General features: G+C 48.1%; 7 protein-coding genes across 7 annotated transcripts; 4 read left to right on the top strand and 3 right to left on the bottom strand.

Moving 5' to 3' along the window:
- The first annotated feature begins 394 nt into the window (after nt 1-394).
- Nucleotides 395-1,932, top strand: DFJ58DRAFT_677789 (hydroxysteroid dehydrogenase). Its single transcript, XM_041383151.1, has 9 exons — nt 395-751; nt 809-888; nt 945-1,096; nt 1,157-1,253; nt 1,308-1,335; nt 1,395-1,434; nt 1,494-1,566; nt 1,617-1,690; nt 1,753-1,932. Exons 1-9 carry the CDS (start codon nt 485-487, stop codon nt 1,836-1,838), a joined length of 897 nt encoding a protein of 298 aa, XP_041248905.1. The 5' UTR covers nt 395-484; the 3' UTR covers nt 1,839-1,932.
- Nucleotides 1,933-2,224: 292 nt separating this feature from the next.
- Nucleotides 2,225-5,125, bottom strand: DFJ58DRAFT_19323 (calcium proton exchanger). Its single transcript, XM_041379163.1, has 20 exons — nt 4,924-5,125; nt 4,578-4,871; nt 4,488-4,522; nt 4,386-4,434; nt 4,300-4,331; nt 4,174-4,248; nt 4,111-4,118; nt 4,034-4,052; nt 3,933-3,978; nt 3,857-3,883; nt 3,744-3,809; nt 3,547-3,689; nt 3,464-3,485; nt 3,098-3,414; nt 2,849-3,043; nt 2,776-2,798; nt 2,634-2,719; nt 2,514-2,579; nt 2,423-2,464; nt 2,225-2,369 (listed from the first exon to the last, which is right to left on the bottom strand). Exons 1-20 carry the CDS (start codon nt 4,928-4,930, stop codon nt 2,344-2,346), a joined length of 1,578 nt encoding a protein of 525 aa, XP_041248904.1. The 5' UTR covers nt 4,931-5,125; the 3' UTR covers nt 2,225-2,343.
- Nucleotides 5,126-6,008: 883 nt separating this feature from the next.
- Nucleotides 6,009-8,608, bottom strand: DFJ58DRAFT_677784 (uncharacterized protein). Its single transcript, XM_041383150.1, has 4 exons — nt 7,905-8,608; nt 7,699-7,844; nt 6,341-7,648; nt 6,009-6,281 (listed from the first exon to the last, which is right to left on the bottom strand). Exons 1-4 carry the CDS (start codon nt 8,536-8,538, stop codon nt 6,207-6,209), a joined length of 2,163 nt encoding a protein of 720 aa, XP_041248903.1. The 5' UTR covers nt 8,539-8,608; the 3' UTR covers nt 6,009-6,206.
- Nucleotides 8,609-10,668: 2,060 nt separating this feature from the next.
- DFJ58DRAFT_763768 (Erg28-like protein) lies at nt 10,669-11,455 on the bottom strand. The gene is made up of 5 exons (XM_041388636.1): nt 11,385-11,455; nt 11,197-11,331; nt 11,050-11,140; nt 10,876-10,994; nt 10,669-10,822 (listed from the first exon to the last, which is right to left on the bottom strand). The coding sequence occupies exons 1-5, from the start codon at nt 11,416-11,418 to the stop codon at nt 10,770-10,772; spliced, it is 432 nt and encodes a 143-aa protein (XP_041248902.1). The 5' UTR covers nt 11,419-11,455; the 3' UTR covers nt 10,669-10,769.
- Nucleotides 11,456-11,499: 44 nt separating this feature from the next.
- DFJ58DRAFT_697077 (uncharacterized protein) lies at nt 11,500-14,821 on the top strand. Its single transcript, XM_041383496.1, has 2 exons — nt 11,500-12,068; nt 12,119-14,821. Exons 1-2 carry the CDS (start codon nt 11,601-11,603, stop codon nt 14,663-14,665), a joined length of 3,015 nt encoding a protein of 1,004 aa, XP_041248901.1. The 5' UTR covers nt 11,500-11,600; the 3' UTR covers nt 14,666-14,821.
- Nucleotides 14,822-14,856: 35 nt separating this feature from the next.
- DFJ58DRAFT_763764 (uncharacterized protein) lies at nt 14,857-16,886 on the top strand. The gene is made up of 7 exons (XM_041388635.1): nt 14,857-15,015; nt 15,078-15,089; nt 15,147-15,197; nt 15,250-15,309; nt 15,362-15,796; nt 15,850-16,013; nt 16,077-16,886. Exons 1-7 carry the CDS (start codon nt 14,968-14,970, stop codon nt 16,771-16,773), a joined length of 1,467 nt encoding a protein of 488 aa, XP_041248900.1. The 5' UTR covers nt 14,857-14,967; the 3' UTR covers nt 16,774-16,886.
- A 31-nt stretch (nt 16,887-16,917) lies between these two features.
- DFJ58DRAFT_763762 (uncharacterized protein) lies at nt 16,918-18,731 on the top strand. Its single transcript, XM_041388634.1, has 5 exons — nt 16,918-17,256; nt 17,307-17,478; nt 17,546-17,718; nt 17,769-17,925; nt 17,976-18,731. The coding sequence occupies exons 2-5, from the start codon at nt 17,343-17,345 to the stop codon at nt 18,584-18,586; spliced, it is 1,077 nt and encodes a 358-aa protein (XP_041248899.1). The 5' UTR covers nt 16,918-17,256; nt 17,307-17,342; the 3' UTR covers nt 18,587-18,731.
- Nucleotides 18,732-20,093: the final 1,362 nt, after the last annotated feature.

Here is a 20,093-nt window from a genome sequence, read left to right as displayed (position 1 = left end):
ATGATCAGTCGTCTAATAGCGCGTTAGCATTCAGTTGACTGCAATGCAAACACCAAGGTACGGGTATGCCAGGGGTACGGTTGAAGCATGAGTCTCAGAATCAGGACCCGTACCCGTGAAGGTAATGCAGATCCCTAAATTTTAGTCACCGTGACAGGAAGTGTAGATTATGGGACTCAATTCTGACGAGCGTGTTCAATCATCCTCCGAGCTCAAGGCGCCAACTGGAGTGATACATATCTTGTTACAGTCCATGAGCAGATGTTTTTAAAAGGTCGAGTATATCAAAACCGAACAAAGACTATGTTTATAGCATAATTAAGAAGGAACGACTGTCTATATAGTTTGATTAGGGGAGACTATGTTTATAGTTGATTGTGATCAGGCAAATTGAAGTGAACGTGGCAATATCGCCGTTAACCGTGTAATTACATGCATGTGATTCTGATTGCAGTTTGTCTCTACTAGTAGTACTCTTCCCACCATGTCCACACTACCAGACGTCTTCACCGACCCAGAGGATTCTCAACTCGTCGCCGACGCTAAGAAAGACAAGCCCGAAGACCACGAGTTCAGCTACACCGAACGCGACGTCATTCTCTACAACATTGGCATCGGCGCAACAGCTAAAGACCTGCAATGGACTTATGAAAGCCACGAGGAGTTTGCGGCACTCCCAACGTTTGGAGTGATTCCGCAATTCGCAGCCAGTTCTGGTATTTCACTAGGCTGGCTGCCGAACTTCAATCCTGTGAGGCGCCCCTGTTAGAATTTAATGTACTCCCGGGAACTTAATCACGCGCTTCAGGCTAAGCTTCTTCATGGCGAACAGTACTTGGCTATCAAGAGCCCTATACCTACAGAGGGAAACTTTGTCAATGAAACTAGGTTTGTCCATAATCGTGCTATCTTTGTGCCAATCCCCAACTCCGCCGCGTACACAGGCTCTTGGAAGTCCTGGACAAGGGCAAGGCTGCTTCGGTCACCACCATAGTGTATACGAAGGATATAGCCACAGGCAATATCATCTTCGAAAACCAAATAACGGTCTTCATTCGAGGAGCCGGCGGCTTCGGTGGCAAGCGCTCTGGCAAAGGTATTAAAGTTTCTATCAATCGACCACTGGCGTGTTCAGGCTTATCTGAGTTTGCTGCAGATAGAGGCGCTGCAACAGCCGTAAACACACCCCCGAAGCGTCAACCTGATGCTGTGATCGAAGAGAAGACGAGTGCCTCGCAAGCTGCACTATACAGGTAAGATTCCAACATATTGCTGTATCTTCTCGCTTTTCTGACCCTAGTACATAGACTAAGTGGCGACTATAATCCTTTACACGTAAGTCGCACTGATCGTGCAAATACTCGAAGTTCGAGTAGTCTTCATCTCCAACACAGATCGATACTAGCTTCGCGGCAATTGGCCCCATTCTTCATGGTAATATCCGAATACTATGCCCGGGCTACGTATTTCAATAAATCCTAAACCTATCTTAGGTCTATGCTTTATGGGGATCGCAGGAAAACATGTTTTGCAATCTTTTGGCACCTACAAGGATATCAAAGTTCGGTGAGTGCTATCCCTATTATGCTCGAAATGCTGTGTTCTTATATCCGCAGTTTCTCCGGTGTAGTATTCCCTGGCGAGACGCTCGTTACGGAGATGTGGAAGACAGGCAGCAAAGTGATCTTCTGTACGTCCGATAGACACATTTTTTTTCAGGTGTTGAAGTCGAGCCTTCTTTCACATATGTAGCCACTAAGACGAAGGAGCGGGGAACCACAGTGCTCGCCGCAGCAGCAGTGACGCTTGCTGATACCGATATGATGGCGAAACTCTAATGTGGTACGTAAGGACGAGTTTGGTGATCGACGATACTTGAGAAAGAATAAATTGATATTGCATGTACATATATTGTTCTAGCCAAAAACTATGAGGTCCGCATGTACCGGCCAAGTAGATGTCATATGTTCGACCAAACTCCTGTTTAGACTAGAGTGGAGCAAGTCTTTGCAGCAGGGCACCACAAGTTACACATCCAGCACGGTAGAGAGAAGAACGAATGATATACATGGAAATAATGACATAATGTACGTATCAATTAAATAGTCAGAGAAAATATATACTTATCAAAACCGTGGTGAGGGAAGGATTCATGAACACTTGTTGGCTTTAAACTGTCGTTATTTGTATGTCTTGCGGTAGGCCCAAGGAAAGAACTGAAAGAAGTGGTACGGTTGTGCTGGTCATTAGTCTAGGATTTGCTTCTGAAAGGCGAGTATGTATTCTTGGTCGTAATCCATATCCGGGAGAATAGCTGGCTCAGTGTCCGGCCCATTGTCCTTTCTAACACTCGAAGATGCCCGGGGTGCCTAAGGAAGAGCTATTCAGCACCTCGGTAAATTAATTTGAGTCAACGACGTACCAGGGTAAAACCAGAATGTAACAGCCAAGATCAAGTATAAACCTGCACAGTGGTGAGCATGAACGCAGGCCAAAATACAGCTGGGACTTACACATGAGAATCATACCCTCCAACCAATTTGACTTGCCGTCCTGTACACAGTAGTTCACGGTGAGGACTAATAAAAGCATTTGTTTAATCATTGTGCCACCCTGTTGAACATTGTACACACCAGATAGGAACAGCACGATCGACTCCAACGGGTCGAAGAGGAGTGTCAGTCTTTTGCCCATAATCCAAGCAAGCGTCACCATGAACCTGCAAAAATAGGAACGGTGAAAATTAGTAACAGGAGGCACGACGAAGAGACTCACGGTATAACGAAGAGCGCAATTTGCTAGAGATCGATCAGCAATCTCAGAAAAACATACAGGTAAACAGACGCACTATACTTGACCCGACAGCAACTCCCAAGCTCAGGGTTATCTTGTCCTTGACGGACACTGTGACAGCAGTGACATGTTCCGCTGCATTACCGACTATGGGAAGCAAGATCACGGCAACAAACTCTTGACCGATGGCCCCAGATTCAGTCAAACCGCTAATAGAATCGACCAGGAACTCTGCGGTCACAGCTACCAACTGGGGCGAGAACAATTTCAAATGATTGTTGTCAGCACAGACAGTGGTACGTACCACAGTTACAGCGACCAGAAGCCCGAGGGACACAGGGACACTCATATATGGATCTACGTCAGAGTTTGCATCCTCCGTGGACGTAGACCGACGTTCCGAGTCGGTACCTTCAGCAGGCACAGCAGGATTAGATGCAGCTTCTTCGTCACCCGTCGGTAGAGTGGATTGTACATGTTTAGCATTCCTACGACGGTAGAGTCTCAACTGTAGCCATGGATTCTGACCCTCATAGCCTTTTGTCTGTTGTATGTCCGCGCCACTGTCATCATAGAGGGCTTTGTGTGAAAACAGTTGAAACACCAGATATGAACCGTAAACTAAACAAAGGTGGTTAGGTGATTACCAGCTGTACTTTGGTTGACCTACTGAAAAGGAGAATGAGGGCAACCTGGACGAGGGTGAGAGTTTGAGAACAATTTTACACATGTCAAAACAAATCAGACACGTACACCATGGCTGGTCTTTAGTATGTTGTCATCTGTCGACTCCGCATTATATGTAGGCTGGCCCTGCAATGCCATGTTGAAAGCGCCAGGCAGTAAAACAGCAATGACGCTAATGGTAAGCAGTGACGAATTCAGTTGCACAGCACCTGTCCACAAAAGTAAGAATCAAGGGTCTCATTGTAAAACTATTTCACACATACTTTGTCCGAAACCCTGTTCTGAAAAGCGCATGCCCCCGGCAAAGAAGCACATGCCCAGCACCAGGACTGGCGTGTGGTTAATTAACTTTAAACCGGAAGGCAAGAATACATACGAAGGTTGCTCAATATAGATCCCACCACTGGGGGCAACTGTAAGTCCAGGGTCGCAAGGAAGATAAGAAGACATACAGGAGGACTGGACGATTCTGAGTTCACATTTTACGAGTGCGATAATCTAGAGTGTCAACCTCAGCATCTTGCTGTGCAAGTTTACTAAGCTTAGAACGCACTGAAACGATGAGCTCGACGCTATGGAAAAAAGCACGAATAGTTAGATAATGATCGACAGAAACATATTTTAACTGACGCATTTCCCTAGAATTTTGCAGTGGTTAGATTGAAATCATGAAATAGTACATGATGCACGAACCAGTGTAGCATTAAGAAGACCTGCCAAAGTTTGGCCAACCCTTATGGAGAGTTCGTCCGTAGCGAACGCTAGGAGCTGGTAGTGGTTCAGTGTGATACAACTACAAAAAAGGGAGCTTATAATCACCTTAGCCAATGGTATGATGGCCAAGAACGTTACTGCAGCAACACGCTGTAGCATCCGGAAATTTAAAAGGTAACTTGTCAACTTACAGACAAAGATTAGACTATGTTGATTAGGGAGAGCAAAGTTAATTGCCCACTTGAAACGACGACTAGTCAGAGATGATACAAACTGATGCGAAAACGACATACAGATATGGGAATAAACACCAGCAGAACGTTGAACCCTACACAAGCAAATATTAACATAATCCATAAGCTGCGAAGGAATGTCCCCCGTACATGATGAAAGGATGATGGCGCGGATGCTTCTCCAAGTACTGGGGGCTCTGGAGATCGTTTTCTCTGGGGTTAGCATCAACGTTGCAGCCTTTCGTAAAGTCGGAAAGAATGCCATTTTTTGACGACCGATATCACTCGTGCTTTTTCTACGCCTCGGGTTGGCATGGGACAGCTCTTGCGACAGTGGAATGTTCTCCGTGGCAGTGTGCCTGCGGAATATTCTTTCTGATGAGAACCTGTCGTGATCTGATGACCCGTCCGTTTGGACAGGAAGGTCAGAGATATGGGTAGACGCTGTAGTAGATCGGGTGAGCTATATTTAATTAGCAATTCGAGTCACGCTCACTTGTCATAGAACAAGTTGCAATTGAGTTGAAAATGCTATATACTGGTCAGGTGGGGGTGGTGCTAATGATTGGTTGATGTCGTTTTGGTTGCTTTTAAATAAGCTAAGGCGTGGCACTAGCACTGTGGCCCGTGGGCTGTGACGGTGACACAGCCTCAGATCGAAGCTTCTATGTAGAATGTTTAAAGATTTCTAGATGACGGTGAAATCCTAATAGTACGTAATCAATGGGAGTCTGACGGGTGACGAGCCACAATAATTTGAAATGCCCGTCCATCAAGCACAAGTACTTCTTAGCATACGTAGGGTTGTATTGTTCACAGTGGATAGTTGGAATACACAAAATAGTACCAGTACTGCAGGGGACATACAATGTAACCGTGCAGAATGCTGTCACTGCGGCAGTGGCCGCGGCAGAGATTTACTTAAGTATTAAAATGTAAACAGTAGAAACAAAGGCAACGAGGACGTGTTAGTGCAGGTAAGTACTACATGTACTAGTGGCAACTCAGTGCAAGTAAGGGCGATCAACCGTATTGGGACCGCTGGGTTTGAATTCAGCTTATTACAGCCGCCTACATACAGTATACTTTTAACTTGGTACAGCGTCGGCATGTTCAAATGGGCGACATAATAGACTCCCTGGTCCCCAGCACATTCGCCAACGATGGCGGCCCGCCGCCTGCCATTCAAATTACTTCCTTTGGTTGTGACGGGACTTGAGCGGCTCCAGCCAATTGGCAATGCTAGTGCCAAGGCCCACGCTCCGCAGTCCGCTTCAAACATTGACTCCATGCGCCTGGTGAACAACTCCTCGATATTCAATGACACAAGGATGACATGTCATATCGAGGAGGATTCGAACTTGACGTCATTGGCCTTCGCGAGCACTGTTCTCAAGTACTTCACGCACCCATGATCATTCACTATCATAGTGCATGATCAATTGAACGTCAATCGTGGCGGTTCCCCTAATAATTATGCACGTCAAAATAAATCGGGACTGGGGCTCGAGCTCCACTCTGCTCCGCGATAGTCGATTTGGAGTACGTTGCATCAGTTGCGTCATGATCCCCAACAAGACATGATGAGCAACCATATTAACATTCAGCCCTCCCAAGGGCACTAATTAATCCTATACATGAAATGACTAGTGGGTAAATTCGCTAGTTGTGAAGAAAAATGACGCAGACATTGTTCCTAGAATCCTTTAGAATACATACAACGCAATGATTATGAAGCCGTCAACGGCAGGTAACGCAAAATGTCAACAGGATATCCGGCTATCCCTGATAAGCAAACGACACGGCACCATACAGGCCATCCTCACGTCCCAACATACCACAACCGTGTAAAACCTATAAAGCGATGATAGTCAGCGACCGTTCCCGTCGGATATGATAAGTAAGTGACTTACTTCCATCTTTCTCGCGTGCCATCCGACACCACTATTTACGTTCCCATTGGCATCTGCCAGGCGAGACATTTGAACACGGAATGGATGCGCTTTGGGAAGGTTTCGCTGGAGCCCCGTGCCAACCCAGCCGCTGGCCGTGTCGACATACCAGCCTCGACCACCTTTACTTCTGATTATTCTCCAGGATCCGGCGCCAGCGCCGAGAGCAGCAAGGGCGGGTACGGAAAGCTCAATCACCCGAAGCCGCGTGGGAGAAGGAGGTATAACAACCGTCTGCGAACGCAGAGTGGACATGTAAGGGGGCGTGCACAGCGGCCCGATAATTTGACTGTGCAAAGCCATCATCGCCTGTTGTGCCGAGCCTCGAGGTGCACCAGGTCCAACCCTGCCCCAATCTAGATCAGGGCTGGTCTGAGCAAGCGTGAGTACCTCAACATTCATAGCCTTGCTCTTTAAAAATTGAGCGATGACGTCTAAGTTGAGATCAGAAATATATGATAGACCAAGCGATCGCAGCTTTGACTGCGGCTTGCAGACATCAATGAGAAGCTCTCTAGTCACAGGTGCGCTTGAGAGGTCGAGGTACGTAAGTTCACCAGAGGTGAAACACGGCGCGGAAGATATTATTTCAGCAAGATCATCCGTAGTGAGCGGAGATGGGAATGTTAGGTCCCCATATAGTGCGAGTTCCCGGATTCGCGCTGCCGCTGGTGCACGGACGAGGAAATCCCTAATACAGGATCCAGTTAGATGAACACACCGGGCCAGCGCAAGCGAATGCAGGCGAACGGTTGAGCCCCCAAGAGCAGTAAGTAATTCCGGTGTGACTCGGGTAGCGGAAAGGTCAAGGTGAGTAAGGGAAGGGAATGCGAGGACGAAAGGCATCAGGATCTGAGGTTGAATCGATTTCACACCACGAAGTCCAAGGCGCTGAAGCCCTGGGAATGTGAGTGGCTCCTCTTGCATAAATCGAGCACGAGCACGTCTAATCTGACGTCGACTTTCATCGTCACTTCCACTAGACTGTTCATCCTCATGAAGAAGATGCGTGTTGACGAAATCTGTCAGGGCACTGACGAAAACTGCGCTGACGCAGCCAGTAAGGTCCATAGCCTGAAGGTCCTTGCAATCTCTCCTTCTTTCGCGATCCTCTTCTTCGGGATCCTCCATCACAATTCCTCGTCCACGGGTGGGCCGTCCCCCACCTCTTGAAGCAGAACCACGAAGTAAAAGTTCGTTCAGAACAGGCAACGACAGAGCACCATCCATGTACTCTGTGGCGCCGAAAGCAGTTAGGTTCGGAAGTTCCTGCATTGAATAGTTAGTCAATGGAAATATGGTAAATCGTCATGTCAAACCTTGAGAAGCGCTTCGACACGTTCGCCGGTCACGAAACGACTAGTCGCACTATCTTCCACGGAACGACGCATTCCGATGGTACGAAAATGGTTAAAGTCTAGATGGCGGACAAACCGACCAGGACGAGGATCATGAAGCCTCGGGACTACAAACGTGATACATGTCAATTATGGCAGAGTGTAGAGTAAGACAGTGAGCAACTCACCATAAACCCCAGGTTCAGTAAGATCCATGACAGTTTGAACAGCGTCATTGATTGACCTCATAATCTTCCACCGAGCAGGACTTTTACTCTTTGGCCTAAGACGTCTTGGACTCGGGTCGCGAGATACTGGAGGCGTCAACAGCTCGGGAGGAATGGAACCATCTGGGCCAGCTAAGGACTCCATAATGCTTTCCTTCCATTTCCTTGCTGCATCCTCATCAGAAGATGCGCCAGTACGCACAGCGCTAGCTAGAGCGGCGTGAGTGGCTGCTTGAATAGATTCTTTGACGGCCAAAGCAGCCTTTTCATCGTCTTCGGGATCGATTGTGATTTCGTCTAGGAGAGCGAGCCAGCTCCTGGGCAGACGAACCTCGATCTTGTGCCACAACCATGGCTTGGCAGCTTCATACCAGGCATGGTTTACCAAACAGAGACGTGAAAGGGTTTTCCGTGCCTCTGGCTCAGTCCAATTTGGCGGTGGCATAGAAGATGGTAACGCCGTTGGCGTTCCGAACTCGCCAATTGCGAGTGGATCGAGAGAACTGGCATACTCGGAAGGTGGTAAACCGGCGGCATAAATATATTCACATATAGTAAATAGCAGTTCAGGGGGGTATTGCAGCACAGCAGACATAGGAATTATAAAGAGCAAGAAATCGAGTAACGCGAAAGCCGGGATGAACGAGCTGGTCGTTGAATCGTTGAATGGAGTCACAATTGAAGAATGTAAAACACGACTTATATATATACTGCTCGGCAATCCCTGACCCCAATTATGTAATGCGGGGACCATCATTTTACGTTAGCGGCACCTTTAGAGAACGCCAGCACAGCCTGAGATTTCAAGTCATGAGTACGAAGATTGAGTAGAGTTCAACCATTCCACGACTTACGGATGTTATACTAATTTTCAAATAGTGACGAGATTTAGTAGACTCTAGAGCAGTCTTACTACCCCGCCCAGTTTTTTGCAGTGCCTCCTCGCACCGACGGATCTTCTGGTATGGAACTCCGGCTCATGTTTTACATATCATCGGCCCAAATCGGAGGAACAGACGCGACGTCACACCATCTCGTCGCAATAGGTCCCCTTCCTCAGCGCACTGGACCACGCAATAAAGCGACTTGACTACTGCCACGGATAATTTGATACGATCATTTTGTTTGCTGGTGCGGGGTTTCTAGTTGAGCCATCACTCGTCATTCACTGCATAGAACGATCGCTGTCGCCAAACATCGACATGTCTAGCTGTCACCATTGGCATCATGATGTTCGGCTGTCACCCCACAGTCCACGTATCAATCGTTGCTTCGAACGTGACTCTCATGCAATCGGACCACTTAGCATTTTGCCAGGAATCTAGTATGACGTACAATCTGACAAGTTTCCCGCAAACGAGTGCGAGGATGACGCTCGATTGGCTGGTTGTTGTGCTGGCATCAGAGCGCTGTCCTGTAACATACGCTTTTAATGCGCGCTTGGTTACCAGGTCGATATTACCATCCGTTCCCCTTCAAGCTTGGTGAGCAGGTAGGGGCTGCCAGAGGTTTAAATGCCACGTCTCAGAGATGCTCGTACATTCATGGGGTTACAGGACAGCCGTGAGTTCCGAGAGGACTCCTGATAATCGCCCTTCGACCTTTATCCACCTCCGGAGGGGGTGAAATTCGTTGCTAGGCCTTTGTAAAAATCCTAAGGGCCATTATAATGCCGCCGGATTACAAGTTTAGTCAGCGCCTTCAAAGTGCCGAGGCATCGAGATTCGAAAGTGACTGCAAATTTAGTGTTGTGGCGGGCTACGTTCAACGTAAGGCCGTCGAAGGGCCCTTAGATTCTCGTACCCCTTTGTAACGGCATGCGCCAGGTTGGCCCTTAAAATGTACTACATGGTATCGTAATGCGGGAAATTTATTTCCGACATTTAATTTCCCCTTGGCCGCTTCTAACCCGGCGGGGTCTATTTAGGAGGCCTCCCCCAGTCCACCCCTCCGAAATACAACACTTTTATGTATGTCAGAATCGTTATCGGCCGAGTGTTATGTAGTACTAGAATGTACTAGACAATTACTGGAGAGCTGTCAAAATATGTCAGAATTAGCCCAGGCTCCAGTCTAAGAATATTTATCGTTTAACTTTGGATTCAAAGAGAGGAAATTATTAAATTCGAGTAGTACCAACTCCTTTATTATTAGTACCTCGACGATTCATAGCACATCAAGCTCAAGCTTTTCGAGCGCTCAATGACATTACCCCCAGTAAACTAGCGGCAACTTTCTCGCAGCACTGCAAGTGAAGTGTTTCGCGCTCATCCCCTGCACTATATCTATGCTCATTACTCACTTCACTCGTCTCCAAAATCGTTGCGCAACAATCGAGTTCTCTTGACACGGGAGTCGGACCATGAGGATTTTAGGTTCAAGAAGCTTGTTCTTGAACTCCTGAAGATATTGGGCGCAATCAAAGCCATGAATGCTCGCTCACGACAAAGTAGAGCAACGGAGATCATGGAAGTTGACGAAGACGAGTAGTTGAATTACCATCAGCTGCTAGCATGCATTATCAGCATCGCGGAGTGAGGCCGGGCGAAATTTTCATTTTTTTCAAGGCCCGTTGTCCACCTCCAGATGGGGGGTCACGACTATGTCTCCCCAGCATCCACCTTCGGCCTAAATTAGGTCTGCCGGGGCAGTCCTTGGTAGGGATTATCAGGGGTCCTACTCGGAGCGGTGGCGAATTGTTGTACTTCAAGCTGATTGGCACGGGATTCACTGGTCTGCGTAACAATTAAATTTGCAACGTGCGCTTCCTCAAGGGAACAAACGTGGCATCAACATGAACCTTGGCATTCGTGATACATAGTCAGATCAAGGTGCGACATAGAAATCATACTGTCTCAACATCCAAATCAGTGATGCAGCTGTGGCGCTAGTGAGTATGTGTAATGGAAAAATATTAACAAAGGATACATACTGGAGACAATCACAGGGCTCAGAACAGGTAGATTGATTTTAGCTGTGCGGAAGAAGCAAATCTCAGAGGTGAAGTGCCCAAATGCGATAAGGTACGTGAGGAGAGCCATATCATAAATCCTAAAGTTGGGCCCGAGGTTCATCATTATGGCTTCGCACGAGGAGAACAACCCACGTTTTGTTGTTGATATTGTACGCAGCATATCCCCGTATGACTGCTGATGTTAATGTCCAAACTGCAAACGTTCGTGCCTGGAGTGCTGTTACTGGAAAGATAAGATCAGCGTGAGTCACATTCTGGCCTTAATGAAAGGTTACATACTTGAGGCAGACGGAACGCGAGCATAGAGCCTGCGGGTCAGCTTCAGTGTCGCAAAGTTCTGAATAGTGTTGAACACAGCCATTGTGGCGACTATGAGTTGCCATTTGGGCAAAAGGCCTTCAGTTTTGGGCAGGTCTAAGGCACAAGTTTGTAAGATTGCCATAGAACAAGAGCATGTTTTCACTCACAGTCCAGCAGCAGCATCTGAATCTGAGTGGCCATCTTAGTAGCACTAGTACGGTTGAAACTGTTAAACACGGTGCACGTGTAGCATGTATGGGCTTATGTAAGTTTCCTTTTACTGCTTTTTGTTGGAAGGTGCATGTTTTGCAGATCCTGGTTTGTGCTGTCCCCATAACGGCTCTGGTACTTTGTCCTGGACGAATGAGCCAGCGACGAAACCCATGCAAGAACCCTCCTCTTCTAAATTTCCTGGGACCTCACGCTCGAATTCACTTGCAAGCACCATTAGCAGTATTAATAGTGGTGCTAGTCTAAGTCGCCGTTCGCGGACAACAAGGAAACGAACACGGACAATAACTCCAGAGTCTAAGCCAGATGACACGCACGCAGAAGAAGACCAGGTGCTGGACATCTCAGCTGCAAATAGCGCAGAGCCATTTCCTAGTCCGGTTAGGATTGATTCTTCCGAACGTATACTGTCTCCGGTTACTACGCGATTCGAAACAACCAGAAGTCCGGTTTCGAGTCCCGTGAATTTGCAACTGCATGGTGATCTAGAACGGAGTGGAGGAACGTTCGGCGCTGTAGGAGGTGATTTGCGTGTGTCTGTGAAGCAAAAGGGACTTTCAGCCCCTGCCGAAAGTCAACCGGGTTCCCAATCGCTAGCAGGATTCACTCCAACTATTCCTGTGAGTTTAGAGCCTGTTTCCTTAGACGAGTGGAGCTCACGAGGTTCTAGATAAAGGGAAAAGGTCGCGGCAATAGAGCAATGCTGACGTCTCCTCCGTCTGCCTTCCGTCCAAATCCCACTGACAGCGACCATGCACGAAGCAGTGTCCGTGACTCCTTGCTAACGCAACAGTCATCTACGTCTTCCTCACTTTATCCTCTCACTACCTCCATTGGGACAGAGTCACCTCCTTCTCCCCTCTCGCCGACGACGCATGACCATGGCGTTATAATTCCAGCTCTCGAAATCGATGAACCAATGAGGGTGCAGGAATTCAATGCAGACGACGTCTCATACCGTCTTCAGTTGCTTGTGAAGAACAATTATTTCCTTCCTCCCGCGCACTCAAAACCACGTCCGACCGATTTTGCACCGTGCACAAACGCATCCAAAAAAGCAACCACTCCTGCATTTCTAGACTATTTTCGAGTTGGAAAATCCAAATCCAAACCTGTTAGCCCAGATTCCTTCGATGGATCTCCGATGTTGAGAGTTACATCAGATTCTACGACCGTGTCTGGTTACCTCCCACGTGGAGTACCTCAAACATTCCGATCCCCGAAGAATGTTCAGCACCTTGCACGTGTGGTCGTTGTCCGTGAGCAAATGGACGATCTTATTGCTGCTGCAAAGCAAGCGGAAATAGATTTGAAGGGTCGAGACGTTCATCCGGACCGCGATAGGGGTGTACGAAGACCAAAGGTTGATGTGTTTGATGGGATCATTGATCCCACGGAAGTAGTCGACGTGCCTCCCCCATCGGCCAACTACAATCTAGCCTTGCAAGCCTCGGCACTTCATGGACTGGGAATTGAGGACTCTGTGGGAGCAGCCGTGTTGGCCGAGCGCTTACCTCCCGCAGGTAGTCCTGGACATTCCATTAGTCTTGATCCACATGAGGATGCGTGGAGAAAGGCTTTGTTACATCAAGTTGTTGGACACTCGCTTAACAATTCAGCAGTAATGTCTGTTGTGTCGTTGTCCATTGCTCCGTCCACCCCGACAAGGTCACCGCACCATCTGCGCTCATCAGAGTCACTATATCAGCGCGCTCTCACGAACCCGCGGAAAATGCTAGACAAGAAGATTATTGAGAATCCGATGGTTGATCACCTTGAGGAACCTGAGCCACCAACAACCACCGCAGGCGCACCTTCTGGAAGAGATCTTGTTGCGCGTCTTCCGGCTCGGGAAAATGTGCGGTTATCCAGCTATATACCTCTCCGAGCAGAGACCCCGGTCCCTCATACCCCTCTTGCGCCTCCTCCTCGCCGACAACTCGGAGACATCCAGTACTCTCATTCACAATCTTATCTTCCCGCAGGTTCTACAGAGCCTCGCCGAACACTTCGCAAATCCTGTTCTTCGCCCATGCTCTCCGATTTCTATGAATTAAGGAGAACACCCATCATGACTCACCCATCGTTGCCATCATTAAGTATATCTCCTCCGTCCTCGCATCGCATGAGCAGAATGACCGCGCTAACTCGGTTTACGGATGATTCGACCGCTTTTGATGACTTTCGGTCTCGTCCTTCCTTGGCAATCTCAGTGCCAGCAACCGACAGTGGGCGTCGGCCATCGTTTTCAGAGTACTCTCAACCGTCCCCGACTGCGTCCGCCTTCAGGGATAGATTGTCAAATGGCTATTATTCCCCAAACTCCCAGTCACTTCCCGTTGATCCTTCGTCACACTCACGAGATTCCTCAATGTCGCCGCCTACCCCAATTCCTCGTCTTTCTACCATGTCCCCACCACCTAGACCTTCTTCATCGATAGCAGGCATCGCTCTGTCACCTCCGCCGCATCGTTTGGCGAACAATACCAACCAGCCCAGACCTTCACCACTCCATGAAGCATTATCGCTTAATAATTCGTCCTCAGACTTTAGCCAAGGCACCTTCCGCTCCTTTGAATCATTTTCTCCCATGCTCAGCAACAACGGTACCCAAAGTCATTTACCTCTGCCACTTCACGTCAAAATCTCCGTTGACAGCTTTGCGTCTGGGATTCACTCTGCGCCACCTCCCTCATCACCAGCCACCTTCTTTGACCACATCCAGAACCATCCGAATGCTATGGATGACTTGGACGATTCTGAGGATAGTAGAAGTGACATAGACCAGGATATGACTGTGTACCGAGACTCTGAACCCTCTCCCCGTCCATCACTTATGGATTTAGGCAATCGCTCTACTCCCAACCTTGCCAGGACTGCAGATGAGCTGCATCCTCAAGGAAGCCCAACCGAGCGGCACAAGCCTGTCAGCAACGTCCCGCAAAAAACTCCATACTTTACAAATATCAAGGCAACGCCAAATTCTCTCACCCATCTCACGCTTGCACAGCACTCACAAGAACATCTCACAGTCGATGCCTCGGCACCGCAGCGGCCGGACACACCTGGATCGGAGAATGTGCGTCGCTGGCAGAAAGAGCAGCAAGCACTGGCCGAGTCATCGAAGAGATTGGATGGGATGCTGATACAGCATATGGAGACTGAAAAGGATACGTTGAGGAGAATTGCGCTGACTGCTAAAGTATCGAAACCTTGAATTACCTTAGGACTCTTTTTGCTATCCTATTTACCTACGCCCCTTGTTTTCTTGCTGCTCTTTCATTGCTTGTATTGTACATGAGTACTTCTGATACCTGTCATCTATTTTCCTACCCAGAACTATGTGATGGAATGCATATGAGCATAATGGATCAATTTAGTCATCGCCACAAAGTTAAGCTCGGTATCAATAGCTCACGCAGTACATGCGCAGAGGGTCAGCATTCTGACTCCGCTCCTTTCAATAGACTCTACTCGCTTACGTCTACAACGTTGTTCACGACTGGCAGCATTAATGATATGGAAAAGACGAGCGAGCACCAGAAACACTCATACTCGTGGCACCAGGTGAGCCACGGTACTCTGATAATTAACGCTTCATTTGGCTTACGCTCTCATGGCCTATGTAGTCGCATGATCAGGTGAAGCCAATGGGGTAAGGGTTTGTTCCATAGTCCTGACACTTGGGCGAATTACAGGCTACAGTTTTGTTACTCGTCCCATATGAAACTTCGAGAGAAGACGTTGTTGTCAGTATCGTTGCTTTGTTTGCCACGTGTAATCTCATGTTCGCCGTGGTAGGTTGTTATTGAACGCAACTATCTACTCGCTGGGGTTAAAGGGCAACAGCCCATTGTGAAAGTAAGTCTCTCATTGACAAGACAGATCTGTAATCCTTGATCTTCAATTTTAGGGTTGTCTTTACAGCCACGTCGACGTGGCGAACTCGGCGTGGCAACTCGAACCACGCAACTCGCGTCTTTCCGCTCGGGAGCGTACCACATCGACCATATCGACAACGTCCACCCAATCTTCTTTCGCTTTCGTATCCGACCCAGAAATCTCAAGTAGCTTCGCGGCTTCTTTGGAAAGTGGCCAAGTGTCCGACGCAGAGGAGGTTGTGGCTCCGTCACCCGCATTATCATCGCCTATCTCCTCGGCTGACGAGCACACGAGCAGTTCAAGTCAACGTCACTCTATCCCTGTTATTTCTAGTCCTGCATCGCCTTCATTGCCTGTACATGCTTTATCATCATTCTCCTCCCTGGAGTCACTACACTCCAATTCAGGAAGACTTGTAACGCTTCATCTCGAGAAGGAACAGTCGATTATTTGGCCATCGCTAATCGTGAGCTTCCGCTATCAGGGTCTTATCTATGCTTGAGCTCACCGGTTACACAGCAAGGACCAATCCCCCAGGAAATTTCGCCATGCGCTCCTGTCCCTATGCTATACGATTCCAGCTTGGAGTACAAATATAACATGGACCCCACAAGTCTTGTCCTATGTGCCATAGAACTTTACGACATCAGGAAAGATAAAGAAGAAGCATTTGAGTGCTTTGTGTATGTGACGCCGGTGCTGAAAATTTATTTCATGTGTGACTGACTTCCTGTCTGACTATCTAGACGAGCGTGGCACCACGGCCACCTCCCCTCTGCTACAATGAAATTGGTGACTCACTATCTACCTATCCAAACATCATTGGACCATCTTGATGCATCTGAAGAAGGGCAACGTGGAACCGTTTCATATTATGTTCAGTCCATTGGCGGCCCGGCGGGCCTAGCCAGGCTATTCTTGGAGGCTGGTCTTCTTCATCTCGAAGGAGCAGCTTCTGTCTTCCTGTCAGCATCTTATTCCACATTGTCGTCCATTAGGATGCCGCCACAGCCACAGCCCGGAGAAGGTGGTACAGAAGCTTGGAAGCGTGATAGGGAAGCTGCAGGTCGATACTTTGAGCGTGCTCGCGCTCTGCAACCCGATCTTGACATTCCTGTCCTTCCTGATGAAGGCGTTGCCCAGCATGGCCTTGGAAGCACCCATGAACTTGAGATGCCATCTTTAGAAATTCATCCTTCTGCCTCGGAGAGTGTTTATTCTGGAGAGGATTCGCTCTACTCAGAACAAGAGATCATCCCGCGCCGAAGAAGGCAGAAGAAAGAAGAGCTTATCTTCATGGATGAGGTCAAGGGCAAGGATGACATCGATAGTGCATGGTATCTGTATGTTCCCAGCCTGGTGGGTGCCGGCACAGCATTGCTGGTCGTGGGCGTCATAGGCGCACTTAGCCTTTCATCATGGAGAAGAAACCAGGGATCTTGATATGTCTCTTCTTTTGACTCGCCGTTATCAGTGCTCTATTTGTTTTGTATGTAGAGTTTAGCTATCCTTCTAGTTTTACTATTGCTTGAATTATTCCTTCTTTGTATTAATGCTTACAAGTCGCAGCGGGAAGGCAAGATGTCTGAACAACACCTTCAGAAACACTCGTAAGTGGTGTATGAGCACTTGAGCCTCTGAACGTAGTGGTTGCGCGACATATTACATGGCTGCTCACATCACCAAAACTGCCCAGTAACATTCGCTCGTTCCTCATTCAACATTGCCGCCGGTCTTACATATGGTGTCTTCAGATCTGCAGCCTATCCGCCTCAACTGTTTGGTCTTAGGCGATGACCCTTGGTTTCACATCTTCTCGATTAAGATCGCACGGACGGAGAGTGTCGGTGACCTCAAAAGTTGATCAAGGAAGAGAAGAGGCCTGAAATCGACGCTGTCGCCGCTGACCGTCTCAAACTATGGAATGCGAGTAATCTGATGTCACAATCTGATGCTGACGTCTGATACTTTTGAAGGTCGACCTACCTGTCGACGACACCCTCGACCGCAATATGCGACGTGACATTGAGCACAAGCTACCGCTATTACCCCTGGCCGAATTGTCCGAGGTTTTCTCTAGTCTACCTGAGGAAGGACACCTGCATATCGTTGTCCAAACTCCTGATATTTTCCCTCCGCCACCGCCTAGTAAGTTGTGTTGGTCAACATTGTCACTCTGTCCTCTATATTGAATTAGCATTCTCTGTACTGTCAGCTATCCCCATGTTCAGCCTCAACTGTTTTGTCTTAGGTGATGACCCCAAGTTTCACAGCTTCCCGATCAAGATCGCACGGACGGAGAGTGTCAGTCGCCTCAAAAAGTTGATCAAGGAAGAGAAGAGGCCTGAATTCGACGCTGTCGCCGCTGACCGTCTCCAGCTATGGAATGTGAGTAATCTAATGCCTATTCTGATACTATTGATCTGATACTCGGGAAGGCCGCCAACCTCACTGTCGATGATACCCTCGAGAGCAATGTGCGACGTGACATTGAGCACAAGCTACCGCTATTACCCCTGGCCGAATTGTCTGAGGTTTTCTCTAGTCTACCTGAGGAAGGACACCTGCATGTTGTTGTCCAACGGCCACCTGCCGGTGCGTTATCATTCCTCAAGATTATGGCTGAAATAATGACCGTCTTCTAGGGATCTCTCGTAGTCTTTTGCCACTGTCATATTCAGAACGTGTGGTACAGGAAAGCCGTGAGGCATACGCTAAAAAATTTCCATTAGGCCGTCCTTCCAGTCAGGGAGTTCCTTCTGTATTCAATAAGACGTTACAGGAAAATCATTCGTTCACTATTGGTTGGGAGCGGCCCCGTCCAGCTGCTTCCACCATACCTACCACTCTACTCCATCCAATCTTTGGCCAGTTCATTGACGACTGCGAAAGTCACGAGCCGACGAAAGAAGACAATGACCTGGTCATGGCATTGTCAGAAGCCATGTGCAACTTTTTTGATGACGACGAGAAACGAGCTTCCAAGTTCCGGGAAATTCTGCAGGAGCATCGTATAGACCTGATTCCCTCGAAAATCCAACATACGAAATACGAGACCGACGGCGATATTCAGTACAGGGGCTTTCGTTATGCAATCCTTGAAGCCAAGAATGAGCTAGGGGCTACGCAGGCTGAACCTCACATGCAGGCCATTTCATGTTACATACGGTCCACCCTGCCTTTAGTGGGCACAAAGCGTGGTAGATTTCCCTGCATCCTGATTACTCTCTTTGGTAAGTTCCCAAGTATCGTGTAAGTGGTAAGTGGTGATGCGCTGATAACTACTACAGGGCCCCACATTGATTTTTCGGGCGCTGTTTGGATAGAGCGTCCGACCATACAGGTGCTTTCGGCAGCTTTACCCCTCCTTTATCATCACACCGACACCAAAATGCGTACGTCCGTCGCACGCCATGTTGGTGCACTCAGAAAAGCTCTTCGGTCCCTGAATGAATACTGCGAGACTATGGATTCAAATGCTAGTTCCCCAACTCTCAATCCAGACCTCAATCCTGTTACCGCATTTCCATTCCAGCGTTCTTATACCTGCATCGAGACGTCGTCGACCCTTCATTTCAGATACATCTACCAAATGGACAATACAAAGTTGATCTTTGCCGCCCAAACGATGAACAAGAAGATGATCTGCGCCAAGTTTGTCCGTCGCTACTCGATGGATGTACATAAGCTGTGTGCTTCTGAGGACTTCGCTCCAGCGCTGTACGGCCTTGATTACCTGCCCGGTGGGTGGTACATGGTCGTCATGGAGTTATTTGAGAACGATTACATTTGTCTGCGGGAATGTTCTGCTCCTCACTCTCATCAAGACGAAATTGCTCAGAAACTCGAATATCTTCATCAAAATGGTCTTATTCATGGAGACATTCGCGACATAAACATCATGGTGAAAAAAGACGGCAGTTCTGGAATAAAATTAGTGGATTTCGACTGGTCGGGGAAGATAGGCGAAATCCGATACCCGATGAATGTATACCGAGGGGAGCATCTCTGGAGACCTGATGGAGCAGAAGACGGACAGTTAATCATGGCTGAGCACGATGTTCAGATGCTGCGCGCTATATTCCACGGACCACATTAGGATTTTCGTAAGTGGGTCAGGTTTAGTTACACGTCGTCTACACATTGTAAGCGGGTGGAACGATTCGCAGCTGGTTTGTGATGGCAAGAGAAGAGTAATGTGCGCTCCTTGTGCGGTCGGGAGCTCGAGCACGATTTGCGTTAGCGTCAAACCTTGACATCCATTTAATGTAGTTGCATATGCAGGTCGCAGAGGCAACTGTCCTCGGTTCACTGTCCATGACGAACGGTTTGTATGGAATGCGAAGGATGCAGTGGCTTTCAAATGTATTGAGAAGTTGGAGATTGGTTGAGGAAGCGACGATGCAGCACGACCGCGCGTTTCTGACGAATCCCATTTCTACCGAGAGGTTACATACTCCAGGATGGGTTAACATTGCAAGATAGTCGAGTGTGTATTCTGGTGCGTTCAATCGAGTCTGCTCAGCTTCTTTCAGGCTGTCTGAACTAAAATAAGATTCTACATGGCTTCGTCAGTGAAATGTGTGATTGATATCACTTGCGATACTTACAAAAATCGCCTGGCAAGTTGTCTAGAATTTTGTCACTGAAAATCCATCAACATAGACGTTCAGAGGGGAAAGGAATGCACGATCAAGACAGCTTTCAGCGTCTTCGAGAATTGCTGGGAAGAGGACGTCAATGGTGTCGTCGAAGTTTGTGGT

This window comes from Suillus subalutaceus, assembly GCF_016647625.1.
Source record: "Suillus subalutaceus strain FC151 chromosome Unknown DFJ58scaffold_10, whole genome shotgun sequence".
In the NCBI taxonomy this organism is placed as follows: Eukaryota; Fungi; Basidiomycota; class Agaricomycetes; order Boletales; family Suillaceae; genus Suillus; species Suillus subalutaceus.
The sequence above is the reverse complement of the archived record's forward strand: the minus strand, read 5'-3'. Positions and strand labels throughout refer to the sequence as shown.